Here is a 25,788-nt window from a genome sequence, read left to right on the forward strand (position 1 = left end):
TATGTGGATTGATTTGATTCATTGCTTTTAAGAAACACCAGTGCTTTCCAACTTCTTTAACTGTACATTTTACAGGAAAAAATTATGCATTCTTTCTACTTATCAAATTATGTATCGAAGTACTATGGAGACACCTGGAATAAATGTGTCCATTATCTGTTTTGAGTTTTTTTATTTTATTTATTGTAGTCCACGGTTTGAAGACAGAGGCAACCCTCCAAGCACGTCGTCCAACATCTATCCAACCAGTCCTCCAAGCACGTCCAACATCTATCCAACCAGTCCTCCAAGCACGTCCAACATCTATCCAACCAGTCCTCCAAGCACGTCCAACATCTATCCAGCCGGTCACAACAACACATACTTTCCATCCCCCATGTACCAGTTTTCACCTTACGTAAATCATGGCATCTCCTCTCCACTGTTGCATCCTCCATCTCCAGCCTACCATATGTCACCAGGAGTAAATGCCCAGTTTCATCAGCCATCGACCAGCTATGCCCAGCCAACTGTTAGCTTACAAGCGTTTCAACAAATGGAGGACAAGCTGAAGGCACAGCTATCAAAGATGAACACACTTGTTGAGGAGCAACAAAAAGAGATCCATGATTTAAAGACTTACAGTAAGGCCAGCATCGATGCTGTTAAAAACACAGCCCAAAAAGAAGTCAAGTCACTTGTGATGAAGGATACCATTTTGACATACAATGCAGAGACTGCAACTGACATTGCGAATATGACACCACAGTCCATGAAAGAACAGGTGAAAGAGGAAGCACCAGTTTTCTTCGAGCTCCTAGAAAACTGCATCAAAAGCGATGTCCCTGGGGACAAGGACACCTCAATGTTGGCATTTCTCAATCTTTGTTCCATTGCAAACAACAGAAGCAAGCGTGCCAATGCCATACAAATGATCACCACCCTGTCACTCATCTCGAGGTCAACAAATGTGCAGGTATGTTTGCATTGATACTTAAGCATTCTTGAGATTACATAAGATTGTTTAACCCAGTGTTAATTTGTGTCACTCAGTCAAGACATTTTGTATGTTTCTTTGTCATGTGGCATGTCACTTTCTTTGAACAAAAAACAGATGCGTACATGTATTTCCAAATCAGGGTTATGAGGGATTCAAAATGTATTGAAATCTTTTTTTACATTTCCAACAATTATTCATCCCTATGTAGGGGTGGGTACCGGTACAGAAAATTCGCGTCCAGGTCCGGTTCAGGTCCAGAGGATCAGGTCCAGGTTCGGACCTGAACCTGATGCAGTATGACTCTAGTATGACTCATACCAATGGCCCATTTCACTACAAAGAAATCTGTGTGGTAGAGTATTAGACTAACACTGGCATTTTAAAATTCTACAACGCTAACTGCACTTGTAGGATTGGCTGTAAACTAAAACTTGGTAGAAATTGCTATAAACTTTACTTCACTCTTGTTATTTTCTTCCACCTGCAAGCGCCAAAACGTGTGAATGCCTGATAAAATAATCTGTTAATTTTCTAATCAGCCCAACATCCGGTCCTCCTAATTTTTTCTGGACAGGTCCAATAAGAAAAAAAAGGGATTGTACCGGTACACTGTACCCTGCCTAATTCCTATGTAAACCATTGGCTGTTTTTGCAGGTCATCTCCATGCTGAATTCCATGGGTGTTGCCAGTTCCTACAAGGCAGCATGGAATTTTCTGTCCAACTTTGCTGAAATGCAGGGGGCAAAGCACCTGGACAACAGCAAGCCTTGTATTGTCTTTTTTGACAATGTTAACATTCTCAAAAGAGTGGGACATGTGAGGATGGGTGAGTCCTTAAATTGCACAAAACAGTTGTTTCACTTTAAATAAACTATGAAATGAATTGTAAAACAAGTTGTACTGTCAGATTCTATACTTTATTCTTGTGAATAGAAAGGACAGAATATTGCTAGACTGATGATTATCTCATTACCTGTATGTCTGTTTGTCTAGGGAAACAAAACGAGATGTTTAATTGGACAAGCCGGTTGGCAGTTGTGGTAGAGCATGAAGATCCTTCAGCCAGCAGAGAACCCCAGGTAACACAGGACATCTTCATTCATAGTTATGTTCGAAATGTGCTAAGCAGATACATGTAGTAGATTGAAACTGTCATATAATATGTATAACATAGTACACTTTATTTACAGTTTGTGCTTTATCATAATCTGAGCACAAGACCAACTACCCTTTAATAAAAAACAAACATTGTGTCAATGTGTATCTTTCACAATAAATTACATTTTGGCTATTTATATTTCAATTTGTAGGGCAAAAGAGAGGACCTGTCTGATGCAGACATACTGGCTGACAGCAATGACATAAGTGACCTCAAAAGCAGATTAAAGAATCAAGTGAAAGCTATAATAGTTGAACATTTCCCAAGCTTCCATCAGTTTAAAGACAGTGTAAGAGCTCCATCCAGCCCCTTGCCAGTTAAGAAAAGTAGCATCACCCCGCTGCCACTGATGGACAAGGATGAGTCGAAAAAGGATGATACAATTCAGATTCTGCTCAAATTTGCTGAAGAGCTACAGCTGTCTGACAACATAAAAGACCAGGTACGATATGTAAACATGGAGTCCCAAGTGTGGTAACAGAACTATCAAACATGGACAATGATAACAATAGTAGTAGTGTTGACAGTAATAACAATGTTTATGGAAATCTATTCATTATATAATTGTATACTTTTTATGAGATGTATCAATTACTTATACATGATGTTTGCCCATCGGGTGTCAATGGAGATATGACTTCCGAATCTACGGAACTTATACATATTACCTTATAAATGATACATTGGTTTTGCTGCTATTAGGCAGTCGTCGGCGACCAGGCGACTTGCAAAAACATCCGTGGAGGACGAGGATGGAGAGAAGGCGAGGAGGATCCTGTTCAGCTGTTACAGTGGGCAAAGGAGAGTCCAGGTAATGTATTTCTTCTATGCTTTTAAAAAACAATCACAGTACATGTATTATGTTGCTAAGAAGGAAAATGAATATCTTTATGTGTATTGCTGACTCACATAATATTTGTGTATGAACTAGTGTGTCCTATTCTGCATAACAAATGCTACTTTTGATAATAGGGGTTGTAATTGCTCAAGTGTACAATAATAAATTGTTTTGCTAACTTTTTTTGATTAACAAATGTCTCCCCCCCACCCCTTTTGTTTTTTTCATAGGTGACTTTCACTTTGTGTGGGAGGCCCTGAAAACAGCTACGCTGTGCTGCTGGGGCCTGGCCACAGAAGCAGGCTCTCTCTCACAGATAAGGGTTGCCATCAACCGGATGCGGGCGGACAAGGAGTGTAAGAACTTTCAAGTTTCTGACGAGTTCTTTTGCCAAAGAGGAAAGGACACATCCTAGCTGCCCTCACAGTTTTCCTCGGTCTGGAGTCACCTCAGGAATCCTACAACTGCACCTCTCCCCATGACTTTGACTCTATAGCTTCAAAGTTTGTTACAGAAGTAGTGTTTCCAGGCCAGTGGACTGAAGACAGTGACCAAGTGCAGACCAGAGCACGCTTCATGTTGTACCTGGGACTGCTCTACCTGGACTTAAGGACAGCAGTAAGGTAAGTTGCTTCTGTTACCTACAAGTCATTTTTTAAATCAATAGTATGTACAAGAGCTATGTACAAAGTGACAAGGAGTAGTACAATAACACAAATGTACTTTGTGATATCTGTATTGATGTGAATGGGATGATGTATGATAAATACATGTCAATTTGTTTTGAAAATGTTGTCCTGATCCAGATACCAAATGGGTGAGGCTGTAATCCAACATTGGAAGGTCTGGTTTGAGCTGTTTCTGGGGACAAAGAGGAACAACTACGCATGCGAGGCTGCCAACCTTCTCGCCAATCTGAAGGCTGACTGGTCCCCGTATATGGCCTACATCCACACCCACAACCGCTGTGTGAACATCACGGGAGAGGAAGGCAAGGGCAAGCCGATAGACATGCTTGGAGAACACCACAACAGGTACATGTTATTATTTATCTTGTATTGTACAAGTGTATGATTTACTTGCTGTGAGTAAATGTTGACTATTTGACTTTGAGCCTTTAACCATAACCATACAGTCAAAAGGACACTTATTAATATTAATGCGTGAACTTTTAACCTTCACAGGACCATCAAGCAGACATGCCGTGCAGCTGGGGGACGACTAGAGTTCAAACACGCCCAGGACATAAGTCTTTCTGTGCAGCTGTTTGACGCCGCCAAAAACTTCGCAGACAGCTTGTGTTCTAAGAAGACTACACACCACACAACGACATCTGCAGAAGTGGACATTCAGTCAGTAATGACAACAGTCTTAAAACACGAAGTGTATCACAACAAACCAGGGAGGAGCTTGAACCCTGAGTGGTTGGACCCACGAGCTGTTGCAAGAGAGCGACTGTACGACAACAAATGGCTGGCAAACTTTCTCACTCGTGGAAAGCAGGACATCTCTGACGATACAGAGCCACCTGAGTCCCCGGATGCTGATGACGGAGAGACAGACGAGGACAGCGCCGAACAAGTTGAAGTCAGAGACGAAGAGGATCCTGAGTGGGAGGAAATCGAGGACGCTGACCTTATCAACTTAGACCTAGCATAAGGTTAGTACTCTTGTCTCTTTCATTTGTACATGTACTACATTCGCTCATGTACAAATGAAAGAAACCCTAGGATCACACAATGAAGGTCCTGCAGGAGTACTGTCCAACAGTGCAATAAAAACCCAAGCCCAAAGCATCCAGAAAGGTGAACATAGAAAGATGTTTCAAAAGTATCCACGATTTAGTATGAAGAAAATAGCACCAATCATTCTCAACAATATTGGCGAGAAGTTTCCCAAACCTATCATTAAAAATAATTAGCTAACTAAACATTTGTCAAATCCCCAAGGGCCCTTCTTCTTCTCTTGATGATAGGTTCAGGAAACTCCTGTTCAATCTTGTCAAGAATGAATGGTGCTATGTCCTCTGAAACACCTTTAACCTTCTTACACAGGTCTTCCACTGTGTGGATACTTTGTGCTTGGGTTTTGATTGAAATAATTGCACTGTCGGAAATCACTCCTGCAGGACCAACATGTGCAATCCTCATGTCGTCTTCAAAAAGCTCATTCCTCAGTTCGTACAGGCTTTTTTCCAGTTTTTTTTAATCGCCTTCCTGTCTTTTCTTTTTTCTGGTCGCAGCTGCCCTCTTTGCTGTCTTGTGGACCCTGGGATGCAGCAGGTACGCTCCCCGTGGTGCTGTGGCCTCCTCCTGGCAGACAGAGCAGCAGTGGTCTGTGTCTGCCGCCTGACTGCCAAGTTCCTTCAGCATCACAGCGCGGATGCAGGACCGCTTGGCCACGAACTGCTTCAGGCAGTCTTCAGCGTCTTCCTCTTCCTTACACTTGCCAGCAAAGACGACAGCAGTGGCTGGCTCCCCTGACCTCCCAGCCCGGCCAATCTCCTACAGAAGTAAAAGTACAGTAGCATTAGCTTAGACTTAAGTTTCATTGCTTTCAAAACGTTGTAAAATATATAGAGAGTGGCTTTGTTTGAGATCTTACCACTTTTGATGTAATACAAGTGAGCATGACCTGATAATTAAACCGATGTAAAATAACTGATAAAGGAAGAAGCACACTTCCATGGAAAATACCCAGATTTGCTAAGTTTAACATAGCAGAAGCATGCATATTGTATTATGTCTTCTATTTGGTTGGTATCATCATGAATTATGTATGAGATTCTCACCTGGTATAGCTGGCTCATGGACTTTGGCAGGCCATACACCACAACACAGGAGATGTCAGGGATGTCAATGCCCTGAAATTGTTATTGTAGAGTTTTAAGAAACAGGAATGTTTTCAGAAATATATATTTTTGTACAATAGCTAGAAATTAGTACATGCAAAATAATGTGTTTGAAAATATGGCAAATTGTTTGCCAGCATGCAGTTATAATGTCACTTAATGCTGTTAATTAAGAACCATTATGTACACTTACCATCCCAAAAGCCACTGTAGCCACAACTACCCTGACCTCGCCATCCTTGAAACGTTTAAGGACTTTGGCCTTGAGGTCAGGGCTCATGGAACTGTGGAAGTAGGCCACGGATGCTTTGAACCTGTCTCCCGCATGGGCCTGCAGCATCTTCCACACATCCATGGCCTGGTTTCTTATAGGCACATAGATAAGCTGCTTCTCGATGGCCCGTCCATCTTTCCTTAGGGCCTGCAGTAGTCCCAGGAAGTCCTTCTGAAATTACCAGTTATTACATACGTGCGTTAAGTAAACTGTGCATTGAATAAGTGCAGATACAAAATGGTTTCCATAAAGATATGGTATGCACAGTTGTCATGTTTTTCATATACATGTATCTGTTAATGTAATATGAGAAAAGATAGGTGAATTGAAGTGTTTCAGTTACCTGCATTGCGATCTTTTTCTTGGAGACCAAGAAAAGATTTGGTCTGTCGAGACTCCCACTGATGTGGATGTTCCCTTCCCGAAAAAGAAGATCCTTCTTGATGCCTTCCACAGCATTGGGGGAGGCAGAAGCTGTGAGGGCCATGACTGGGGTGTTGAGACAGTGGGCCCTCAGTCCGCCTATCTGTGCAAATGCTACTCTGAAGTCGGGACCCCTGAAACAGATTGTATATACAGTACTATTAGAACTATGCCAAAACTTATTATGTCTACACATAGGCACATCTAGATAGAGGCAATACAGTTGTAGTAAATCATTTAGCAACCTGTTTAGTTTTAACAAAATTGCTACACACCCTTTCTCTGTCACTTGAAAGAATTAAATCATTCTTACCACTCAGGGATACAGTGGGCTTCGTCCACGACAAGGGCACACACAGGTCTAGTTGTGGTGAAAATGCCCCTGCCCTCTCCCACAGCAACTTCTGGGCTGGTGTATACTATAGAAAAGTAATGAGAAAAAAATTATAAGCAAAAATATACCTATGTTTACGAGTATTTATGTAACTGTAACTTACAGATTTCTGTGGTAAATTAAATCTGTATAACAAGGTTCAAGATAAAAGAGAAATGACAGGACCGTGGCTACAATATATTTTGTTATTCTTGTCTAGCAACTGGTGTAAATAGGATAACTTGAAATAAAAAGGAAGTACAACAAGTGTGATACATACCTAGTTTGACCGACTTGTCTGCCACTGTGTTGATGTCGTTCGCCGACTTCAAGTGAATTGCCTTGTATCCCGTTGTAGTGGTGTACCGGGCGATCTGAAATGAACGGTAAGTGTTCTCATTATTTATCTTCAGCGCTTCCGCAGAGTGAAGAGTCTCTTACAATTCGAGTAAACATTCAGTTATCCTTGGTTAGTGAGGGAGGGGGGCGTAACTCAGGTCCGCCGCCGGTAGGCATTTTATGGAGATATATACAATATAAAATTTACCTGGTCATCGATGAGTGCTGTCAGGGGACTGATGACAATCACAAATGGCTCGTCAGAGTCCAGGCACGACGGAATCGCCTGGAAACAGAACGTCTTTCCAGCTCCGGTCGGTAGCCCGACAAACACGTCTTGGCCATTTAAAATACCCAAAACAGCGTCTGCCTGGCCCTGTCGCAGTGTGTCGTACTCGAAAACATCTTTGCCAACACGGCAAACGCGGTCCATCAAATTGGCTTGCATAGCCACCAGAGTAAATACAAGTAGTTACCAGATTAAACACGCAGTCATCAAAATAAACACTGTCAAAATGGACCGTTACTTTGAAAATTTCATGTGACCTTTGACACTTCCGGTCACATGTGACAGGATCGTCGCTCCCGCTTGGACCGTCACGGGCGAGTCGGAAAGCAATAAAAGTGTTATTTAGCCACTTCGCACCTATCAGATAGCGATTAGTGGAGATCAAACAAGGCACCGGGATACCACAGACTCCGACGATCGCGTGCTGTTCCCTGGCCGGTTATATTCCTCTGGCCGGCTTACTCCTCTGATTTGTTACATTTCTACGATTTTTCCAGCGATCCGGAGTCTGGTAGAGACTAGAGTTCATCTATCTTTTAACTGTCCCGTGTTCTGTGAAATAGGTGGGGTTTGTGATTTTAATGAAACGTAGACTTTTGGTGATTTACTAATTGGCAAGCGCTCGGACAAATTGTGGCAACAGTTTGAAATAAACTTTCTTTCGGTCCCGTCGTGAAAACATTTTCCACTGCATTCAGTATGCAATACTTAATTATAATAAACAGTCTAACGTGGACAAATAGCTTCTTATAACGACCTCTCTATCTCTAATGGATAAGCGCTTATTCTTATCTTAGATATGGCGGATCTTTATTCGAACTCAGGTAATTTTCCATCGAATATATATTTGGATTTGAAACCTTTGTAGCATATTGGCTTACCATGATTTGTAGACGATTTGTAAAATAATTTTTGACGTACATATCCTCTCTTTAATTAACAATGTACATATATTCTTATTGTCTACAGGGTAATTGGTGTTCCATAAGAGGGAATATCATGAAAGTTGGTGTAACCAGCTCTTCTTGCAATTATTTACCATTTTGTATTGTTGACACAGTAAAACGTTCACCTGTAAGGGATGTGTGTGGATGTCCAGTTGCTTCAGCCTCAGCCAATACTTAGGTACAAGAACACTGATACATCCATATCTATTTGGAATACCCCGAGTTTTGCCCTACTAGCTAGGTTACACGAATTTCTGTGTGCACTAAGGATCGGTGTTTTTACAAAAGCGGTTCTATATGTTAATATTTCAACAGGGCAATTGTCAGTGCCCTTTGCCTCAGATCTCAACAGAATATAACATTGTAGACTTGACATATGCATTATCGTGTTTAAGTAGGGCCTTAGGGAATAACGCAGTCTGAATGAGGGTTTTGATACCGAAAGCGGCTTTCTGTGCCTTTCAAGACAGTTGATTTAGCTAAAGAATAACTGCCTGACGAGGACAGGCCTGGATAAAGAGCGTCATTTGGAAACTTGATGTTCCTGAAAGTCCATCCCAATTTTTTTAAAACCACCACTTTAGTTTTCTTTAGTATTGAATCTTCCATTTCATGTCCAGTGCACGCAAACAAAACACGCTTCTCTACGTCTACGGCGACAGTGGTGTCCTGTCTGAACATGCACCTGCATGATCATGAGTCGTGGGAAATTCCCTGACGAGGTGACGGCCCAAAACCCCCACGCCTCTACGGCGACAGTGGTGTCGTGTCTGAACATGCAGCTGCATGGTCATGAGTCATGGGAAATTCCCTGACGAGATGACGGCCAAAAACCCCACGCCTCCATACATGATCGTAAATGCGCGATTTTATTTTTACAAAAATGAATTTATGACGATTGTGAATTAAAGAAATGTGGGATTTTTTTTAAAATTGCAGATATAACGACAGTGAATGAAAGACATGCGGGATTTTTTTTTTCGAATGCCAATATGACGACTGCGTATGAAAGAAATGCGGGATTTTTACGAATGCGATTAGGACGATTGCGAATAAAAGAAATGGGGGATTGTTTACAAATGCAATTATGACGATTGCGATCGAAAAATGTGTGATTTCTTACAAATGCAAATCTGACGACTGTTAGTGAAAGAAATACGGGATTCTGTATGGATGCAATGACGACGACTTTGAATTAAAGAAGTGTGGGATTTGTTACAAATGATGACGATGGTGAATGATGAAGACATGTGGGAAAGAAATGCTACTAGTTATAGCAGCACCCCAATGAGTCCACACAGTATAGTCAGGACCGTAATTGAACTGAACATAAAATGGACATGCAAGAGAATGATTTGTTTTTCCGGTCATTATTTTGATCGCAGCTACCAGTAGTCTACCAGAATCTGGTACCGATGATGACTAGCGTGTATGTTGGTTGACAAAGACATTGAGAAATGATTGTTTCTAATAGAAAATTTACGGGTGAGCAGTGACGCTTGTACGAGGGAGTTTCAAACTCTGGCGGCATGACAAATCCCCGGTGAGCTTATCTAAAGGTGCCCTCTCACTGCACTTGCGTCACTGCGGGGTTTGTTCACTGCGTTACTGTTTTGCTATTTTCTCCGATATATTTCAGAATTTAGATATTGCGTAATACGTAAAAGTATGAAGACGACAATTTTACGCTATATTTTGAGATGTTGACAGCAGAACTTGCAACAGCTAGACAAAGATTAGCCTGGATGTCAGACGGCTTCCAACTTCTCGGCTCAAGGGCTAACATGTAGTCTCCACCAGACTGACTACGCTGGCTGTTATAGGGAGAATACTTTGCCTGGGAAGTTTTGCTACCAGAGGCTTTGGTCGGCCGCGTAATCCCAACCTGATTTAACCTAATAGCGTGTACTGATTCCCCTGGCCAATTTCCCGATTTTATTGCCGAATTTCACGATCCCTGGACCCACGTAGGAAGGTGTAGTCTACCCAGCATGCTCCGACTAAAGAAATTCTACAACAGACCCCCCAGTTATATTTTACAGATACGTTGATATGTTTATCTTTTTTTAGCAGAAGTGTTCTTGATGCAGGTGCCTATAGAAGAGTCCATCCTCACACAGGGAGGGGCAATCGTTTAAATGCAATTCTGGACAGGGTGATTATGCGAAGTCCGTTCTTTGATGAGAGGAGCTGTAATTGAACGGGTCCAGTTTACATGAAGATAGCGCTACAATACTCCATTACCCTGCGAGAGAGTCATTTTGCTAAATTTAATTTTGGACTGGAGTGCTTAGGCAAAGTCCATTTTATTTTAGAGAAAGTGTTTCTAAACCAGTGCATTTCACATGTGGATGCTGGCCAATGGAAGAGTCCATTCTCGCACAGTTAATTTTTAGCCTGAATAAATCTCGCTTAATCTGATTAAATCTCGCTGTATAGCAGCCCGCCCAACATCCGCCGGCCCCCTAGAGGAGGGGACAGTTACAGCCCTGGACAGCGGAGTTTGCGTTGCACAGACTAAGTTAATTTTTGAGCAGAAGGATTATTGAACTGGTCCACTACATTGTAGTTGTCGACACATGTCACAAGAAAAGTCCATTCTCTTTTTAAAGATTCAATCTACGAATTTGATGATAATGCATAAGGAACTTCTTTGGTAGGGCTCATGCATAGTCCATTTTTAACCGGAAGTGTTTTTAACGTCAATATTAATATTTATGTTAATTTATCCCGCATAAATTACTCACACGCAAACCTGTATATATATTTGCTGCAACAGCTAATATTTAACTCTAGTTGCTCTAGCGACTCTAGCCACAGTCAAAGATACAAGTATAGCTGTACTGATGTCCAACAGTTATGTATCTAAATGTTTTAACTTTGTGATTTTCTTTTCTCGTTGGAAACAAACTCCCTCAACGATAGATTTGATGAGAAATTCGCCTAGTGCATGTTTTGTTCAGTTTTGACCTCTGACCCTCATATGCATACAAAACAGATTTTAGTGTTAGGCTGCTTTAGTTTACCGCATTGTAACGCCAAGAGGCCGGAAACAAAGGTTTAATGAAAGAAGTTTGCAGTTAAACCAATTTCAGAACAACTGAATCTGTATTTTTTTCAATATTCAATACTATACTATCATAGTTTCCAAGTTTGTACCAGAAAGTGTTGCTAACTCCATAACAAAGTACTGTACTTACTCACGTTACTGAAATTTTTACGTTAGTTTTATGTTTGTGTTTTTGGTGGTGACAGCTTAAGTAAAAAATTAAAACTATTGTTTTCATTCCTGCCCAGTATGTGAATACGATATTTTTAGTTTTACACTCCACTTTCTTCCTTCTGCAAACTGCATCATGAAATTGCAGTTTTATCTTGATATTGTGTTTGCAGCATAAATATCAATATCTAGTTGTAGAAAATAGTGCTACTGCAGCTAGTATGCAGTTTTATGAGTTTCATATGTTTTAACAAAACATTTTTAATTTACTTTTCAGGGTCTAGAGTCATGTCTGAGGGTGACCCTCCACCCAAGAGGGTAAGTTCTCTGGAAAAAAAAATCATATTTAATAAATCTATACAAGCCACAGTTAGGCCAGATATAATCTCAAAACAGATCCTACGGTAGCGATAGTATCAAAAGCAACCAGAGGAGTGAAGCTTGGCTACCTAGGAAATGGCAAATGTACACCTCTTGACTGACTACTTTCCTTGGCCGGTTTAGAACTATCTTATGCCATGGTAGGATCTGCTTGGAGATTAGGCCAGGTAGTTTTTTTTTTTTTTCAATTTTTAAAGGTTTAACAAACCTGTATGGAGAGGAAAAAAATCACATGTTACGGTACACCAGAAGCTGCCATGACAAAATACATGTAGCTGTCATTAAGTAAAATGCAGTAGTGTATTTTTATCACCACAGAAAAAGAAAATCAATAACTTAATTTTGTTTGAGACCATACTTTGTGTAGCCTCTGACGTTAGTGGGACAATGGTCACATTTGTCTTTACTTTCTTGTCCCAAGCGTATAGGGCAAAGATTAAATAGAAGTAAAACTTGCCAACATACAGAAAGTATGTAAGGCAGCGTCTTAGATTAGTTGGCATTCATACTTATTAATCAGTGGTGTTTATTTTGATCTTTAATCTCATAGAAGTAAATAATCAGCTGAATATTCTATTATGTTATTATTTTACTTGTTCGTAGCATCTCATTTTTGTTAAGATTATAACATGGATGTTAATGTCTTTTTCTCCAGGTGAAACTAAGTGAAGAAGAAGTCAGGAAACTACCCAGAGATGAGTTGGTGAAAATGTGAGTAAAGCCAGGTCTTAGTATGAAAATAATGATGATGAGATTTTCATACATAGCAATTAAGCTTTTAATGTTCCTTCTCTAAGACTAAGAGACTTAAAATTCTCCCAAGTGACCTTTCAGTGTATTTGGCAGTGTCCATTTCCATTTTGATAGCTCTTGGGCCACACAGTTGTTCAAGTACTACAGTAGGAGTTTTTTTCCTTGATCAGATATTAATCTGAAACACAGGCCAAGGAAGGTAGATGAATTATTGTAGACTTGGCCTCAGTGTTGTCATTAGATTTAAAGCTGACATTGTTTTTGGAAGTATGTAATTGTGGTTAGTGAAAGTTTACATACATAATTTGACACAGTCTTAATTTGTTTCCCCACAGCTGGTCGGAGCAGAATGCCTATGTCCAGTCTCTGGAGACTAAGAACAATGCAGGGCCCAGCTCAAGTACTGAATGTGAGTATCTAGAAATTTAGATCCTACTGTGACATGTGGAAGTGGGTTTTAACCATTCACATAGAAGTTTATCTTACACCGGTCATGACTAAGAAGACAGTCACTACCTACAGTATATCCAAGATCATTGTGCCATTTCTGTATTTGTATCTTATTGCACAATGGATAACCGCACACCTCCGTTAATTGCACAGAATCCCCAAATCCCAAACCGGTGCAGTCCAGCTGGATAACTTCACATTATTGCACCATCCAGATAATACATTGGCAAAGGGTGTGTGCAATTATCCGGATCCTCTACAGTGCTTAGAAAATATTTCAGCTCTTTGTTGCTTATTGTCTGTCCTGACGTTGCCCCACCCCCTAACCTCCCCCACCCCAGGTGAAGAGCTGACGGGTCTGCGTGAGTCGGAGGAGAAACTGAAGCAGCAGCAGCAGGAGTCGACCCGGCGCGAGAACGTTCTCGTCATGAGGCTCGCTACCAAAGAACAGGAGATGCAGGAGATAGCTGTAAGTTCTGTACTGCTGAATACGCAGGCTGCATTCTCAACTGTAGGTCTGTGAAAAGAAGACAGCTAGGAACATATGAATATGTCACAGTAGAGATCACAATCCAGTAGAATCGCCGATTCTCCTAGAAGAGATCGCGATCGGAGATGGTCCTAGGTGAGATTCCGATCGTGATCTGTACTAGGAGAATCGGCAATTCTACTAGAACAGATTGCAATCGGGAGCTGTCCTTGGACAAACTCCGATCCAATCTCTAATGATGCTAAGATGTAGGAAACAGCAATACTTTTCTTGATAAACAATGATTTTATTTAGTATATATATAGGAAAACCAGAAATTCTGCTGTAGTATCAAGAAAAAGCCACCAGTGACACACAATCGACCATGCTCTTCCTGTCCCCAACATCCACTCACATACCACAAGTATCTTATCATATCATATTATATAGAGTTTCAGTGACAGGCAGGATAATGCCTATGAGCTTCTTCAGCAAGTGTCCATGGTTAACATTGAGTTTGTGAGTTTGTGTTAAGAAAGGCATGTACTCTACACCCCTCTATTGACCAGCTTTGACTTGAAGGTGTTGACGGTTTTGGCTGCAACAACATCAAAAGTATCATCACAATCCAAGGGCCTTTTTGTCATGTTCTAACTTTGAAATCATTCTTTAGTTACAAGGAAATGTATATTCGCAATGACCTGATTTTTCAGTAGGGAGGTCACCATTAAAGTATAATAACCCCAATTATGTCAAGACTTCCAGTAACATCTGTATTCCCCACCCCCAGAGTCAGATCCAGGAGGTTAAACAGGGTCAGACCCCGGGGACAGCACAGCTGCGCACCATGCTGCTGGACCCTGCTGTCAACCTGCTGTTCACTCGCATGAAACAGGAACTCACGGACAGCAAGGACAAGCTGGAACAGGCACAGAACGAGCTCAGCGCCTGGAAGTTCACCCCGGATAGGTGAGACTGGGGAGGGGGGTGCTCAAGAGAAGGTCTCAGTTGTGCCACCTTGGTTGCAGTACTCATGTGAATTGCTAGGTGGTGCATACGTCCAAAGCAAGGCATACAAAGTCCAAATTATGTTGTACCTTTAGGGCATTATCTTTTCCAATTCATAAGACACACTTTTTGAATACAATTGTGAAACTGCAGATGTTAGCTTATACTATTATAGAGCATATGATTGTGAACAGTTTTCTCCTATAGACCAAAATTTGTTTTGACAGGAAAAACAAGTGGGATTTCCAGTTAATCTAAAAGTATTTCAGACCTTCAGACACTTTCTGACTTTTACTTTAAACCTTGGGTAAAGCCCAGGGCTTGATATACTGTAAAGTTGTGTATTTTTGCAGTAGGAGTGGAAAGGAGGTTTTTGTATTGTTTTGAGTTGGCAGAAAAACAAAATATTCCTACCACAAATTTGTCAAGAAAGCAAAAGTAGAAGATAAGACCACTTCAAATGTTTAAACATGTACAGTACTGTCAAACCTGCTCAAGAAGACCACTAAGAAGGGTTGAACTGGTGGTCATATAAGCTAGGATTCTTAATGCTTGTGTCAATAGGAAAATTATCTTAAAGGTCATTTGTATAGGTTTGACTGTTCTTGACTTCATTTACAAGTTGTTTCTGCTTGCCCCCCTCCCCACACCGTGCCACAGCCAAACAGGGAAGAAGCTGATCTCTCGGTGCCGGATGTTGATCCAGGAGAACCAGGAGCTGGGGCGGCAGCTGTCCCAGGGGCGCATCGCTCAGCTGGAGGGGGAACTCGCACTGCAGAAAAAGTACAGCGAGGAACTCAAGTCAAGCCAAGACGGTAAGGGAACAATGGTAGAATCCAGAATGTTGGAAACTTTAGAAAAGACTTTCTGTGAAGATTCTGTAACGTTACTATGTACCAAGTTCCCCAAAGTATTGCATGATATATTTTATTGATTCTTTGTTTCAGGCACAAACAGTAAGCCCCTGAACGCCGGTATAATTTGTTCCTTTTCTAAACGGTCCAACATTTGGTCCACTGATTTTTTCAGGTCCGTTTTTTCTGACAAGATAAACCTGTTTTGTGCCGGAACACCATACATGCTGATGGCTCATCCATTGTGTTCCAATATGTGAGGAACTTAAGCTATAGTAACTAGCATAAAATTGTACTGTAATCACCTATCTCCACTACCTGTGACCTTCTCACACCCCTCTCTGCTCTGTAATTGTTGAGAGAATTGATGTGATGTGTCTGTCTCCTACAGAACTGTAATTGTTGAGAGAATTGATGTGATATGTCTGTCTCCCACAGAACTGTAATTGTTAAGAGAATTGATGTGATATGTCTGTCTCCCACAGAACTGTAATTGTTAAGAGAATTGATGTGATATGTCTGTCTCCCACAGAACTGTAATTGTTGAGAGAATTGATGTGATATGTCTGTCTCCCACAGAACTGAACGACTTCGTGATCCAGCTGGATGAGGAGGTAGAAGGTATGCAAAGTACAATCTATGTCCTCCAGCAGTCTGTCTCCCACAGAACTGTAATTGTTGAGAGAATTGATGTGATATGTCTGTCTCCCACAGAACTGAACGACTTCGTGATCCAGCTGGATGAGGAGGTAGAAGGTATGCAAAGTACAATCTATGTCCTCCAGCAGCAACTGAAGGACTGCCGCCAGCAGCTCGCTCAGGCTCAACAAGAGCTGTCGAACGCTCGGACAGAATTGAGCCAAGCCAAACTCATGGATAGGACAGAAAGGACTCTGGAGGCGCCCGCCGAGTCAGCCCTCGCCACCACGGAGGGCCTCGGCCCCCGCCACAACCCCGGCCACGCTTGTAATAGCCTGGCCAACCACTCGTCTACCACCGGTAGTACCGACCTGCCCGCCAATAACGGCGGTCACGTCTTGACTTCCCTGCGCACCAAGACAGAGCCTAGCGAGGAAGTAGAAAGCAATTCGTGCAAAACGAGCCAAAATGCTGCCGAATTGACTCCCAACTCGGACCCCCTCCCGGAGGGGGCGCATAAACACGAACAGAACCAAGTCCTGACCACCGCTCTCTTGGAGGAGGTTTCCAACTCAGATAGTAGTCCTAGTCAGACTTGTTTGGAGGAAAAGACTGCAATATCCCTTGACGGTCTCGCCAGTAACGAACCCAATTCGATCATTGGAAGAGACCTTAGCTCCCCCGAACAGACTTCAGAGCATAATGGCGTCCCCGACAGCGTTCCTCGTATATACGGTCAGGGAACCGCGTAGGTTGGACTGCGCTAGTCGCGCAGAGTCGTTCCAAATATTTGTCCGAAGCTTCAATGTTGTCCAGGTGCTCTGTCCTGCGTACGAGATTGTTTGTGCCTGTTGATACTATCTATTCACCTATATTATGTTGGTAGCTGGACACAAAACCTGAGAGAGATAAAAAGTATTTCTGTGCTGCAAGCTGTCGTAATAAGAGTAGCAGGTACACTTTATAGTTGTAAAAAGGACCCTGTTTATCAAAGAAAAAAGTCTCTTTGATTCTTTCTGTGAACGCTATGGTAACTCTGTGCACTACTGTAAATTTGGTAATGATCGTTTTCCTGCTGATGTTTCCTGTGATCTTGTTCATCATCAAGCATCCTCGGCACTGCAACAATTTTTAAACAATTGGAAACAATCTTTTTCACCAAAAGTCCAGGAAAATTGGTAACCAAGGCCATTGGTATCCGAATCGAAAGGCATCGTAAAAAGAAAACCTATATGTCCCAATGGAGATCACTCATATTTCTGTTATAAGTCATAAGAATATGTACTTTACAAATGGAAGAATGTCATAAAGTAGCTTTCCAGATGTTTCGTTTGACCAGCGAAATGGCAAAACTTCCCGTTTCCATAAGAATATGTTCTTGACGAATAGAAAAATGCAACACTTTTTATTGAGTGGTACAATACTGCAAATCTCATTGCTACAGAGATAATTTTTATTGGAGGGAGTACTAGACTGTATCAAACAACAGGTCTCATCTTACAGGGTACATTTTCTTTCACAGGTATTAAGAATAGCGGACCAAAACAGAACAAAAATTGGACTCAATTGCTTCAAAATGAATTCAATGTGTCCATCCTTTAAAAATTGGCAGCTTTTCACAACTTGACAACTGTAGAAAATGTTCAGTTATGACCATTCTGGCTAAAAATGTTAAACCCTGAAAATATCCTCTCTGTATGTGAATGTATGGTATCTTTCTTCAACATGTTTCGTTTTTAACCTTACAAAAGACAAAGAGATTTTGACTCAAAGAAAAGCATTACAGATATAACTGATTGCTGTGGGAGGGGGGTGGTACATTAAACAATGGTTTTGAACAAGGTCATAATGTATGTATGTATGTACAATTTTGCCAACACTTTCTATCTGTTTTCAGTGTATATTCTGGACAAATTTGATCTCAATCACCTCTGTGAGTTGATTGCTGACCCCTTTCGCTTCAGGTGGGGTAAAAAGCAACTCTCGTATGTAAAAGAGCTTATTAGAACCTACCCGAACGCTTAAACAGACATGTTACGTTGGTGCATTTATATGTTTTCTACTGGGAAAAACCCAAATCTTGACAACAAGTCGCTCAGAGACGTGTCTATAAATTTTGGTTGCAGTTTTCTTGGAGGCTGACGTCTTTATGAGTTCCAGGTGTACACACGTTAAAGCCAAAGCCTCGGATTCTTGTGGTCCTGAAAAATAAAGTTCACCTAATTCTGCAGAACAACGGTTTCTTTGTCATCTTCCTGTGTACATGGTCATGGTTGCATATGAGAAGTTATTATCATGTAGGTAATTATCAAGATGTGTGACAAAAATCTGAATTCTGAAAGTTATTTAAGTGATTTGTATACCCAATGACGTTCTATTAGCGGTACCGCGGTATATCTTTATTTATCATTATCACAAAGAAGTGAAAAGAAGTCGAATTCACTATAGATGGTATTTCACTGCACTTGGGGCACCGGTGCGGCACTAGGGAGTTCGAACAATTACTCAACAGATTTGTGTATTTGGTTGTCGTCTAAGGCCTAGGAAAAAAAATGTTGTGTTTCCTGTTTCCCTACCTTCCCTAGAAAAACCTGCCGACCCTAGACTTTTTTTTGGGTGGGCAGTGGAGTCACATAGCTTCCAGTTAGAATTTTTATTCAGCCTGCTTCCTATTGAAGTAAAACAGTCTGCTTGTCCTATCTATTGTGCACAAAATCAAAGTTTGACATTGAAAGACAAGTGTCCTCATGCATTTCAGTTTCCTTTGTTCAACTGTATTGTAATATGTATCACTAGATTTTTGGCTAGCCTAAAAAAAATTACAAAAAAAAAAAAGATATCCCCTACCTACCGACCCTAATTTTTTCAGGACTGAAACAGGAAACACAACATTTTTTTTCCTAGGCCTAAGTCATACTTTTATTTAGTACACAATAACTGAATTATAAACAATCATCAAAAATTACAAAACAGTGCCGCACTGAACAAACCTTGCAGTACCGCACACATGTCCCAAGTGCAGTGAGATACCACCTTTTAGTAGAATATTATCTTTGACTTGGTTGACATTGTAAATATTCCATGTATTTGTCAACTATCATGACATTTTGTTGGGACCTGTAGCTAACCCAGTGGGTATATATGTGCCACAAAGGTCTTCATTATTCCATGCTACCATCATCTGCCAAGATGGAAGTATGCCTACAATTACATATTTATGACTTTTGATATCCAAAAAAGGGCTTACTGTATGCAGATAACCCCATTTGTAACTTTAAAGAAAACACTTCACCAAAAATTGAGATCTTTCCTGTTCAACATTAAGAAAAAAAGGAAAACTTTATGAGCCAACAGGTTAAAATTTACAGATTTTAGACCTTGTCAATTAACCAAACACGTGTTTTATCTTCTGCCACTTGTCTTCCGGAAACTTATTTGAATACATGTACATGTGTAGGAAGGTTAGACAACAGTTTACATTAGCAATGGACTATCAGGAAGTATTGGAGAGAGATAAATTTCTTTCAACTTTAGAAACTGAGAAACATGGCAATGCATTTTTTTAATTCGTTGAATCTTATTCAGTGAAGCGGATATTCTATTGTAGTATTGGATTTGATTTGCATTATTGCACATAATGAACATAGCCACCACTCTAGTTCTTGTACTGTGGTAGTCTAATGGTAACATGATCTCGATCTTCAACGTATGGTACATAACAAAACATAGTTCAATACATTGATAAAATAGCGAAATGTATAGTCTACAAGTCATGAATTTTTAAATCCAAGTTGGTCTTCTTTTTGTACTACCTTTCCCAGTTAGAGAGCTCGATTGTTCCTGTGAATACAGTCAAAGCTGCCCAAGACGACCACCCGGGGGACCGGGAAAAAGCGGTCGATTTGGACAGGTGGTCGCTGAGAAGAGTATCGACTCAAAACATGCCCGATGCAAATTATAAATGGTTTCCGTTGTGTTTAATAATAATGGCAAATAGCAAGCACACTCACGTACGCAAAAAAGCGAGGTATTTAATGGCTCAAATACAACACGCACAATGTAAATGGTAAATTTAACCCCAAGCTTTTATCGAGCTTTTATACGATACAGTGTTTTAAAGCTCAATATCTGTACAATAACGTTTTAGATGGAACTTTGATGCTATCAGCTACCCAGATGATCGCCGTATCTGAAATAACTACGGTGCACCTTTCGAATTCGATGCCCGGTACGTCCCGATAGCGTACTTACCCAAGGGTGAATGTACAGTACAGTTGGATGTACTTCAGGACTGTTAATCTACAGAAACTAGTTGTATCTGGGTCTAAATTTCATGATGTAACTGGGTCTAAATTTTATGAAATGTGACGTTAATGGTTTTTTAAACGATTTTAATCTGTCATTGCACTTCTTTTTAATACCTTGCGCCCTCCTGGAGAACAGACAAAGGGCTGTTCTAGGTTTTTAGCCTGTAACATATACATGTATGTATTCATCTTGTGTGAAATAAAGATGATTTTTAACCCCCAGAACAAGTTGCAGGACGCCCTCCGGAGCTCCAGTCACAGAGTAATCATATTTCAACTTCATGAAAGGTTGAATTGGTTGAACATCTATCATCTATGAGAGATAGAAGGTTTGTTTGCATATTTCCAATTACAGGAAATGATGAGATATTGCTGGAATGAGTTGGAATTTCATTGCCGTCCGTTCCTTGTAGTTCTTGGCTGACGTTTTGCTATCATGCTGTGGTCTAAAAGCGACTGCTTATGATCAATACCAGCAGTACAATTGATATCCCCAACATACGGTGGTTTTCATTGGTCAATTATTTACCATTTTTGCTACCGTGGTAATTTTGTCTAATCAAAAGTTACCTTAGACTGATCGACGTGTCAATCAGTGCAGTGTCCCATGCATCTGGGTGAAATGTAACCTTACGTCGATGTAAGGTAAACATCCAGGTAATAAGATATGCCAAAAAGTAGTTACTCAAGCAACTGGATATAACGTTTTGGAATCGGTCAACTTTGTTCAAATTTGATTAGTGTGGTATCATATTTGATTGGTCATCTTTGAATAACTTAATATCAAACAAAAGTAAGTCGGTGGAAACGAATTATTCCTATAAAACTTATGAATGATAGAGGTCACTGTATGATAAAGCAGTTAGATCAATACTGCAGCTTTCATTAATTCCGCTAGAGGTCACTGCTGCACTGCTGACGAAAGAAGGTTCCGGGTCGGAGTTCAAATCTGACCGGAGTTGGCGGAAGGGTGGTGTAATAGGCCGGAAGTGCGCTGTTGTCTCCCTAACTTTTGCTCCCTATGGCTTGGTGATCGTTATAGCTGAGCATAGATTTGTCGTATTTTCTGAAAAGCCCGTGGGTTGTATTGTTTTTGTGCGAGGAGTAGTTGGTCGGCCAGCGAAACCATTTTTGTATTAGTCCGCTGCAACGGTGATGCGGTTTTTTCGCCTGATGACCCAAATAGCGGCGTTTTTCATGCGATTTCGAAGAAATGACGTCATCGGAGATTGCAAAAAAGTTATCACATGGAATTTTTTTATTTTCATTTTACACAAACATGAAGAATTTAGCTTCTCTACCACGTAGGCCGTTATCCTGGGAAAATTCGTTTTTTCCAAGCAGCTTCGATAAAAAAAGTGTTAAAGAATGATAGTTTTCGGGTCCAAAATTAAAATTTTACTACATATTCTAACCAAAATAAAGAGGCAACATACGGTACCAATAGGTTTGTCGGAAAGAGACAGTAAACGACTTTCCGCCATATTGATTAAGTTTCGCGTCCTACGTTTACTAGCGGAACTGTAGCCCTTCAGCCTGAGGCTGCCCGCCAACCTCCGAAATCGTAAAAGAAACTCCGGTCCGATACCTTAATAGGGCGGCGCTTGTACCTTATATGACGTCATAGATGACGTAATTTCGACGCATTTTAAAGTTTCCATCAGATGTCGTTATATTGTGTAAAAAGAAACACCGTTTTTCATTTTTCTAGTTAAAAAGTCAGCATATTCATGTACAGGCCCTAGGCGCCCCCCTCCCCCTTTTTCACCCCCCCCCCCCCCCCCCCTTAGAACTACCATTACGGGCAACTTTAATCGATTCTTTGCGGGCAGAATTTTCCAAAATCATATCTTTCTCTATGTCATTTGATTGGAGCCGACCTCTGTCGTTCACCTATCGCATATGTTCGCGATGCCGTGCATTAGTATGACTTAAATGGGCATTAAAGCTGAAATCTTGGTGCTTTAAGCCCTAACTTAAGGAGAAACTGGGTTTACTGACTTTCGGTTCATAGTTCCTTAACGCGGGGATCTTTTTTTCTTTCGGTGGTATGTAGTAATAGCCTATTAAAAGCACTACACATCTTTGCCGCGCTTATTCCAACTGCCCGCTTCTAGCGCCGACAATAAGATCCAGTTTGTGCTTTGCACTGTGTAAGAATGCATTCTTGCACACATTTGGGGCGCATTGTGCTTCTTAAGGGGCCGTTCACGGCGAAGTAGTTAAGAGTTTGGTGTCGGACGCGTTTGATTCTGAAAGTGTGAGATCTGGTCTACTGCTCCATGTCAAAATCTGGCACATTCTTCATTTTACTTACAAGCGACGAACTTAAAACGCGACCCCCTGCTGTTTTCCTTGAGCAACCTCTGACGTCACTCCGTGACGTCAGCGATGCCAACTTTTAAAGACGGTTTTCTACCGATGTGTAGCACCGAAACGACGGAGAGTGCACATACTTTCCCGGACAAGTTTATGGGCAGACTTTGCACCCCATTTATCCGTTTTCAGAAAAGCGATGTCAGAAAAAAGCATGTTTTTTAATGTTTCTGTATTAAAACGTACGTTCAATATGCATCTAGGCTTGATAGCCTCAAAATACAGTGTTTTTGACCTGACTTTAAACCGCTCCTGTGGGAAAAGTAACCATCGGAGACAAACCAAATTTGGATATATGGTAGATATGAACTTTTTAAGTAATAAAAATACATATTGAGAAAAAATGTCCCTCTTAAGGTTCCGGGTCGGAGTTCAAATCTGACCGGAGTTGGCGGAAGGGTGGTGTAATAGGCCGGAAGTGCGCTGTTGTCTCCCTAACTTTTGCTCCCTATGGCTTGGTGATCGTTATAGCTGAGCATAGATTTGTCGTATTTTCTGAAAAGCCCGTGGGTTGTATTGTTTTTGTGCGAGGAGTAGTTGGTCGGCCAGCGAAACCATTTTTGTATTAGTCCGCTGCAACGGTGATGCGGTTTTTTCGCCTGATGACCCAAATAGCGGCGTTTTTCATGCGATTTCGAAGAAATGACGTCATCGGAGATTGCAAAAAAGTTATCACATGGAATTTTTTTATTTTCATTTTACACAAACATGAAGAATTTAGCTTCTCTACCACGTAGGCCGTTATCCTGGGAAAATTCGTTTTTTCCAAGCAGCTTCGATCAAAAAAGTGTTAAAAAATGATAGTTTTCGGGTCCAAAATTAAAATTTTACTACATATTCTAACCAAAATAAAGAGGCAACAGACGGTACCAATAGGTTTGTCGGAAAGAGACAGTAAACGACTTTCCGCCATATTGATTAAGTTTCGCGTCCTACGTTTACTAGCGGAACTGTAGCCCTTCAGCCTGAGGCTGCCCGCCAACCTCCGAAATCGTAAAAGAAACTCCGGTCCGATACCTTAATAGGGCGGCGCTTGTACCTTATATGACGTCATAGATGACGTAATTTCGACGCATTTTAAAGTTTCCATCAGATGTCGTTATATTGTGTAAAAAGAAACACCGTTTTTCATTTTTCTAGTTAAAAAGTCAGCATTTTCATGTACGGGCCCTGGGCGCCCCCCTCCCCTTTTTTCACCCCCCCCCCCCCCCCCCCCCTTAGAACTACCATTACGGGCAACTTTAATCGATTCTTTGCGGGCAGAATTTTCCAAAATCATATCTTTCTCTATGTCATTTGATTGGAGCCGACCTCTGTCGTTCACCTATCGCATATGTTCGCGATGCCGTGCATTAGTATGACTTAAATGGGCATTAAAGCTGAAATCTTGGTGCTTTAAGCCCTAACTTAAGGAGAAACTGGGTTTACTGACTTTCGGTTCATAGTTCCTTAACGCGGGGATCTTTTTTTCTTTCGGTGGTATGTAGTAATAGCCTATTAAAAGCACTACACATCTTTGCCGCGCTTATTCCAACTGCCCGCTTCTAGCGCCGACAATAAGATCCAGTTTGTGCTTTGCACTGTGTAAGAATGCATTCTTGCACACATTTGGGGCGCATTGTGCTTCTTAAGGGGCCGTTCACGGCGAAGTAGTTAAGAGTTTGGTGTCGGACGCGTTTGATTCTGAAAGTGTGAGATCTGGTCTACTGCCCCATGTCAAAATCTGGCACATTCTTCATTTTGCTTACAAGCGACGAACTTAAAACGCGACCCCCTGCTGTTTTCCTTGAGCAACCTCTGACGTCACTCCGTGACGTCAGCGATGCCAACTTTTAAAGACGGTTTTCTACCGATGTGTAGCACCGAAACGACGGAGAGTGCACATACTTTCCCGGACAAGTTTGTGGGCAGACTTTGCACCCCATTTTATCCGTTTTCAGAAAAGCGATGTCAGAAAAAAGCATGTTTTTTAATGTTTCTGTATTAAAACGTACGTTCAATATGCATCTAGGCTTGATAGCCTCAAAATACAGTGTTTTTGACCTGACTTTAAACCGCTCCTGTGGGAAAAGTAACCATCGGAGACAAACCAAATTTGGATATATGGTAGATATGAACTTTTTAAGTAATAAAAATACATATTGAGAAAAAATGTCCCTCTTAAGGTTCCGGGTCGGAGTTCAAATCTGACCGGAGTTGGCGGAAGGGTGGTGTAATAGGCCGGAAGTGCGCTGTTGTCTCCCTAACTTTTGCTCCCTATGGCTTGGTGATCGTTATAGCTGAGCATAGATTTGTCGTATTTTCTGAAAAGCCCGTGGGTTGTATTGTTTTTGTGCGAGGAGTAGTTGGTCGGCCAGCGAAACCATTTTTGTATTAGTCCGCTGCAACGGTGATGCGGTTTTTTCGCCTGATGACCCAAATAGCGGCGTTTTTCATGCGATTTCGAAGAAATGACGTCATCGGAGATTGCAAAAAAGTTATCACATGGAATTTTTTTATTTTCATTTTACACAAACATGAAGAATTTAGCTTCTCTACCACGTAGGCCGTTATCCTGGGAAAATTCGTTTTTTCCAAGCAGCTTCGATCAAAAAAGTGTTAAAAAATGATAGTTTTCGGGTCCAAAATTAAAATTTTACTACATATTCTAACCAAAATAAAGAGGCAACAGACGGTACCAATAGGTTTGTCGGAAAGAGACAGTAAACGACTTTCCGCCATATTGATTAAGTTTCGCGTCCTACGTTTACTAGCGGACTGTAGCCCTTCAGCCTGAGGCTGCCCGGCAACCTCCGAAATCGTAAAAGAAACTCCGGTCCGATACCTTAATAGGGCGGCGCTTGTACCTTATATGACGT

At 41.2% G+C, this 25,788-nt stretch overlaps 4 protein-coding genes across 5 annotated transcripts; 3 read left to right on the top strand and 1 right to left on the bottom strand.

Annotated features, from left to right (window-relative positions):
• Positions 1 to 17: 17 nt before the first annotated feature.
• LOC118409564 lies at positions 18 to 2,632 on the top strand. 2 transcript variants are annotated; one of them, XM_035810672.1, is made up of 5 exons: positions 18 to 301; positions 335 to 955; positions 1,635 to 1,806; positions 1,974 to 2,059; positions 2,291 to 2,632. In XM_035810672.1, exons 1-5 carry the CDS (start codon positions 110 to 112, stop codon positions 2,615 to 2,617), a joined length of 1,398 nt encoding a protein of 465 aa, XP_035666565.1. In that variant the 5' UTR covers positions 18 to 109; the 3' UTR covers positions 2,618 to 2,632. The 2 variants fall into 2 exon arrangements, with proteins under 2 accessions (XP_035666565.1, XP_035666564.1); XM_035810671.1 differs by having other exon boundaries at positions 18 to 955.
• Positions 2,633 to 2,692: 60 nt separating this feature from the next.
• Positions 2,693 to 5,352, top strand: LOC118409567. Its single transcript, XM_035810674.1, has 5 exons — positions 2,693 to 2,950; positions 3,208 to 3,600; positions 3,784 to 4,011; positions 4,162 to 4,637; positions 5,220 to 5,352. The coding sequence occupies exons 2-4, from the start codon at positions 3,554 to 3,556 to the stop codon at positions 4,634 to 4,636; spliced, it is 750 nt and encodes a 249-aa protein (XP_035666567.1). The 5' UTR covers positions 2,693 to 2,950; positions 3,208 to 3,553; the 3' UTR covers position 4,637; positions 5,220 to 5,352.
• On the bottom strand, positions 5,182 to 8,040 carry LOC118408701 (ATP-dependent DNA helicase RecQ-like). The gene is made up of 7 exons (XM_035809557.1): positions 7,446 to 8,040; positions 7,179 to 7,272; positions 6,839 to 6,944; positions 6,446 to 6,659; positions 6,022 to 6,273; positions 5,769 to 5,840; positions 5,182 to 5,481 (listed from the first exon to the last, which is right to left on the bottom strand). Exons 1-7 carry the CDS (start codon positions 7,683 to 7,685, stop codon positions 5,182 to 5,184), a joined length of 1,278 nt encoding a protein of 425 aa, XP_035665450.1. The 5' UTR covers positions 7,686 to 8,040.
• Positions 8,041 to 11,921: 3,881 nt separating this feature from the next.
• On the top strand, positions 11,922 to 18,477 carry LOC118409568 (pre-mRNA-splicing regulator WTAP-like). The gene is made up of 7 exons (XM_035810675.1): positions 11,922 to 12,011; positions 12,730 to 12,785; positions 13,163 to 13,236; positions 13,619 to 13,746; positions 14,537 to 14,715; positions 15,415 to 15,569; positions 16,323 to 18,477. Exons 1-7 carry the CDS (start codon positions 11,925 to 11,927, stop codon positions 16,997 to 16,999), a joined length of 1,356 nt encoding a protein of 451 aa, XP_035666568.1. The 5' UTR covers positions 11,922 to 11,924; the 3' UTR covers positions 17,000 to 18,477.
• Positions 18,478 to 25,788: the final 7,311 nt, after the last annotated feature.

Source organism: Branchiostoma floridae, chromosome 2 (genome assembly GCF_000003815.2).
Source record: "Branchiostoma floridae strain S238N-H82 chromosome 2, Bfl_VNyyK, whole genome shotgun sequence".
In the NCBI taxonomy this organism is placed as follows: Eukaryota; Metazoa; Chordata; class Leptocardii; order Amphioxiformes; family Branchiostomatidae; genus Branchiostoma; species Branchiostoma floridae.

Coding starts and splice junctions, on each gene's coding strand:
- LOC118409564 (XM_035810671.1), top strand. CDS start 110: ATGTATCGAAGTACTATGGAGACACCTGGAATAAATGTGTCCATTATC. Junction 956..1,634: donor CGAGGTCAACAAATGTGCAG/GTATGTTTGCAT, acceptor CTGTTTTTGCAG/GTCATCTCCATGCTGAATTC. Junction 2,060..2,290: donor CAGCCAGCAGAGAACCCCAG/GTAACACAGGAC, acceptor TTCAATTTGTAG/GGCAAAAGAGAGGACCTGTC.
- LOC118409567 (XM_035810674.1), top strand. CDS start 3,554: ATGTTGTACCTGGGACTGCTCTACCTGGACTTAAGGACAGCAGTAAG. Junction 3,601..3,783: donor GACTTAAGGACAGCAGTAAG/GTAAGTTGCTTC, acceptor GTCCTGATCCAG/ATACCAAATGGGTGAGGCTG. Junction 4,012..4,161: donor CTTGGAGAACACCACAACAG/GTACATGTTATT, acceptor TAACCTTCACAG/GACCATCAAGCAGACATGCC.
- LOC118408701 (XM_035809557.1), bottom strand. CDS start 7,685: ATGCAAGCCAATTTGATGGACCGCGTTTGCCGTGTTGGCAAAGATGTT. Junction 6,660..6,838: donor GCCCACTGTATCCCTGAGTG/GTAAGAATGATT, acceptor AATCTGTTTCAG/GGGTCCCGACTTCAGAGTAG. Junction 5,482..5,768: donor CCATGAGCCAGCTATACCAG/GTGAGAATCTCA, acceptor TTACTTCTGTAG/GAGATTGGCCGGGCTGGGAG.
- LOC118409568 (XM_035810675.1), top strand. CDS start 11,925: ATGAGTTTCATATGTTTTAACAAAACATTTTTAATTTACTTTTCAGGG. Junction 12,012..12,729: donor GTGACCCTCCACCCAAGAGG/GTAAGTTCTCTG, acceptor CTTTTTCTCCAG/GTGAAACTAAGTGAAGAAGA. Junction 12,786..13,162: donor AGAGATGAGTTGGTGAAAAT/GTGAGTAAAGCC, acceptor GTTTCCCCACAG/CTGGTCGGAGCAGAATGCCT.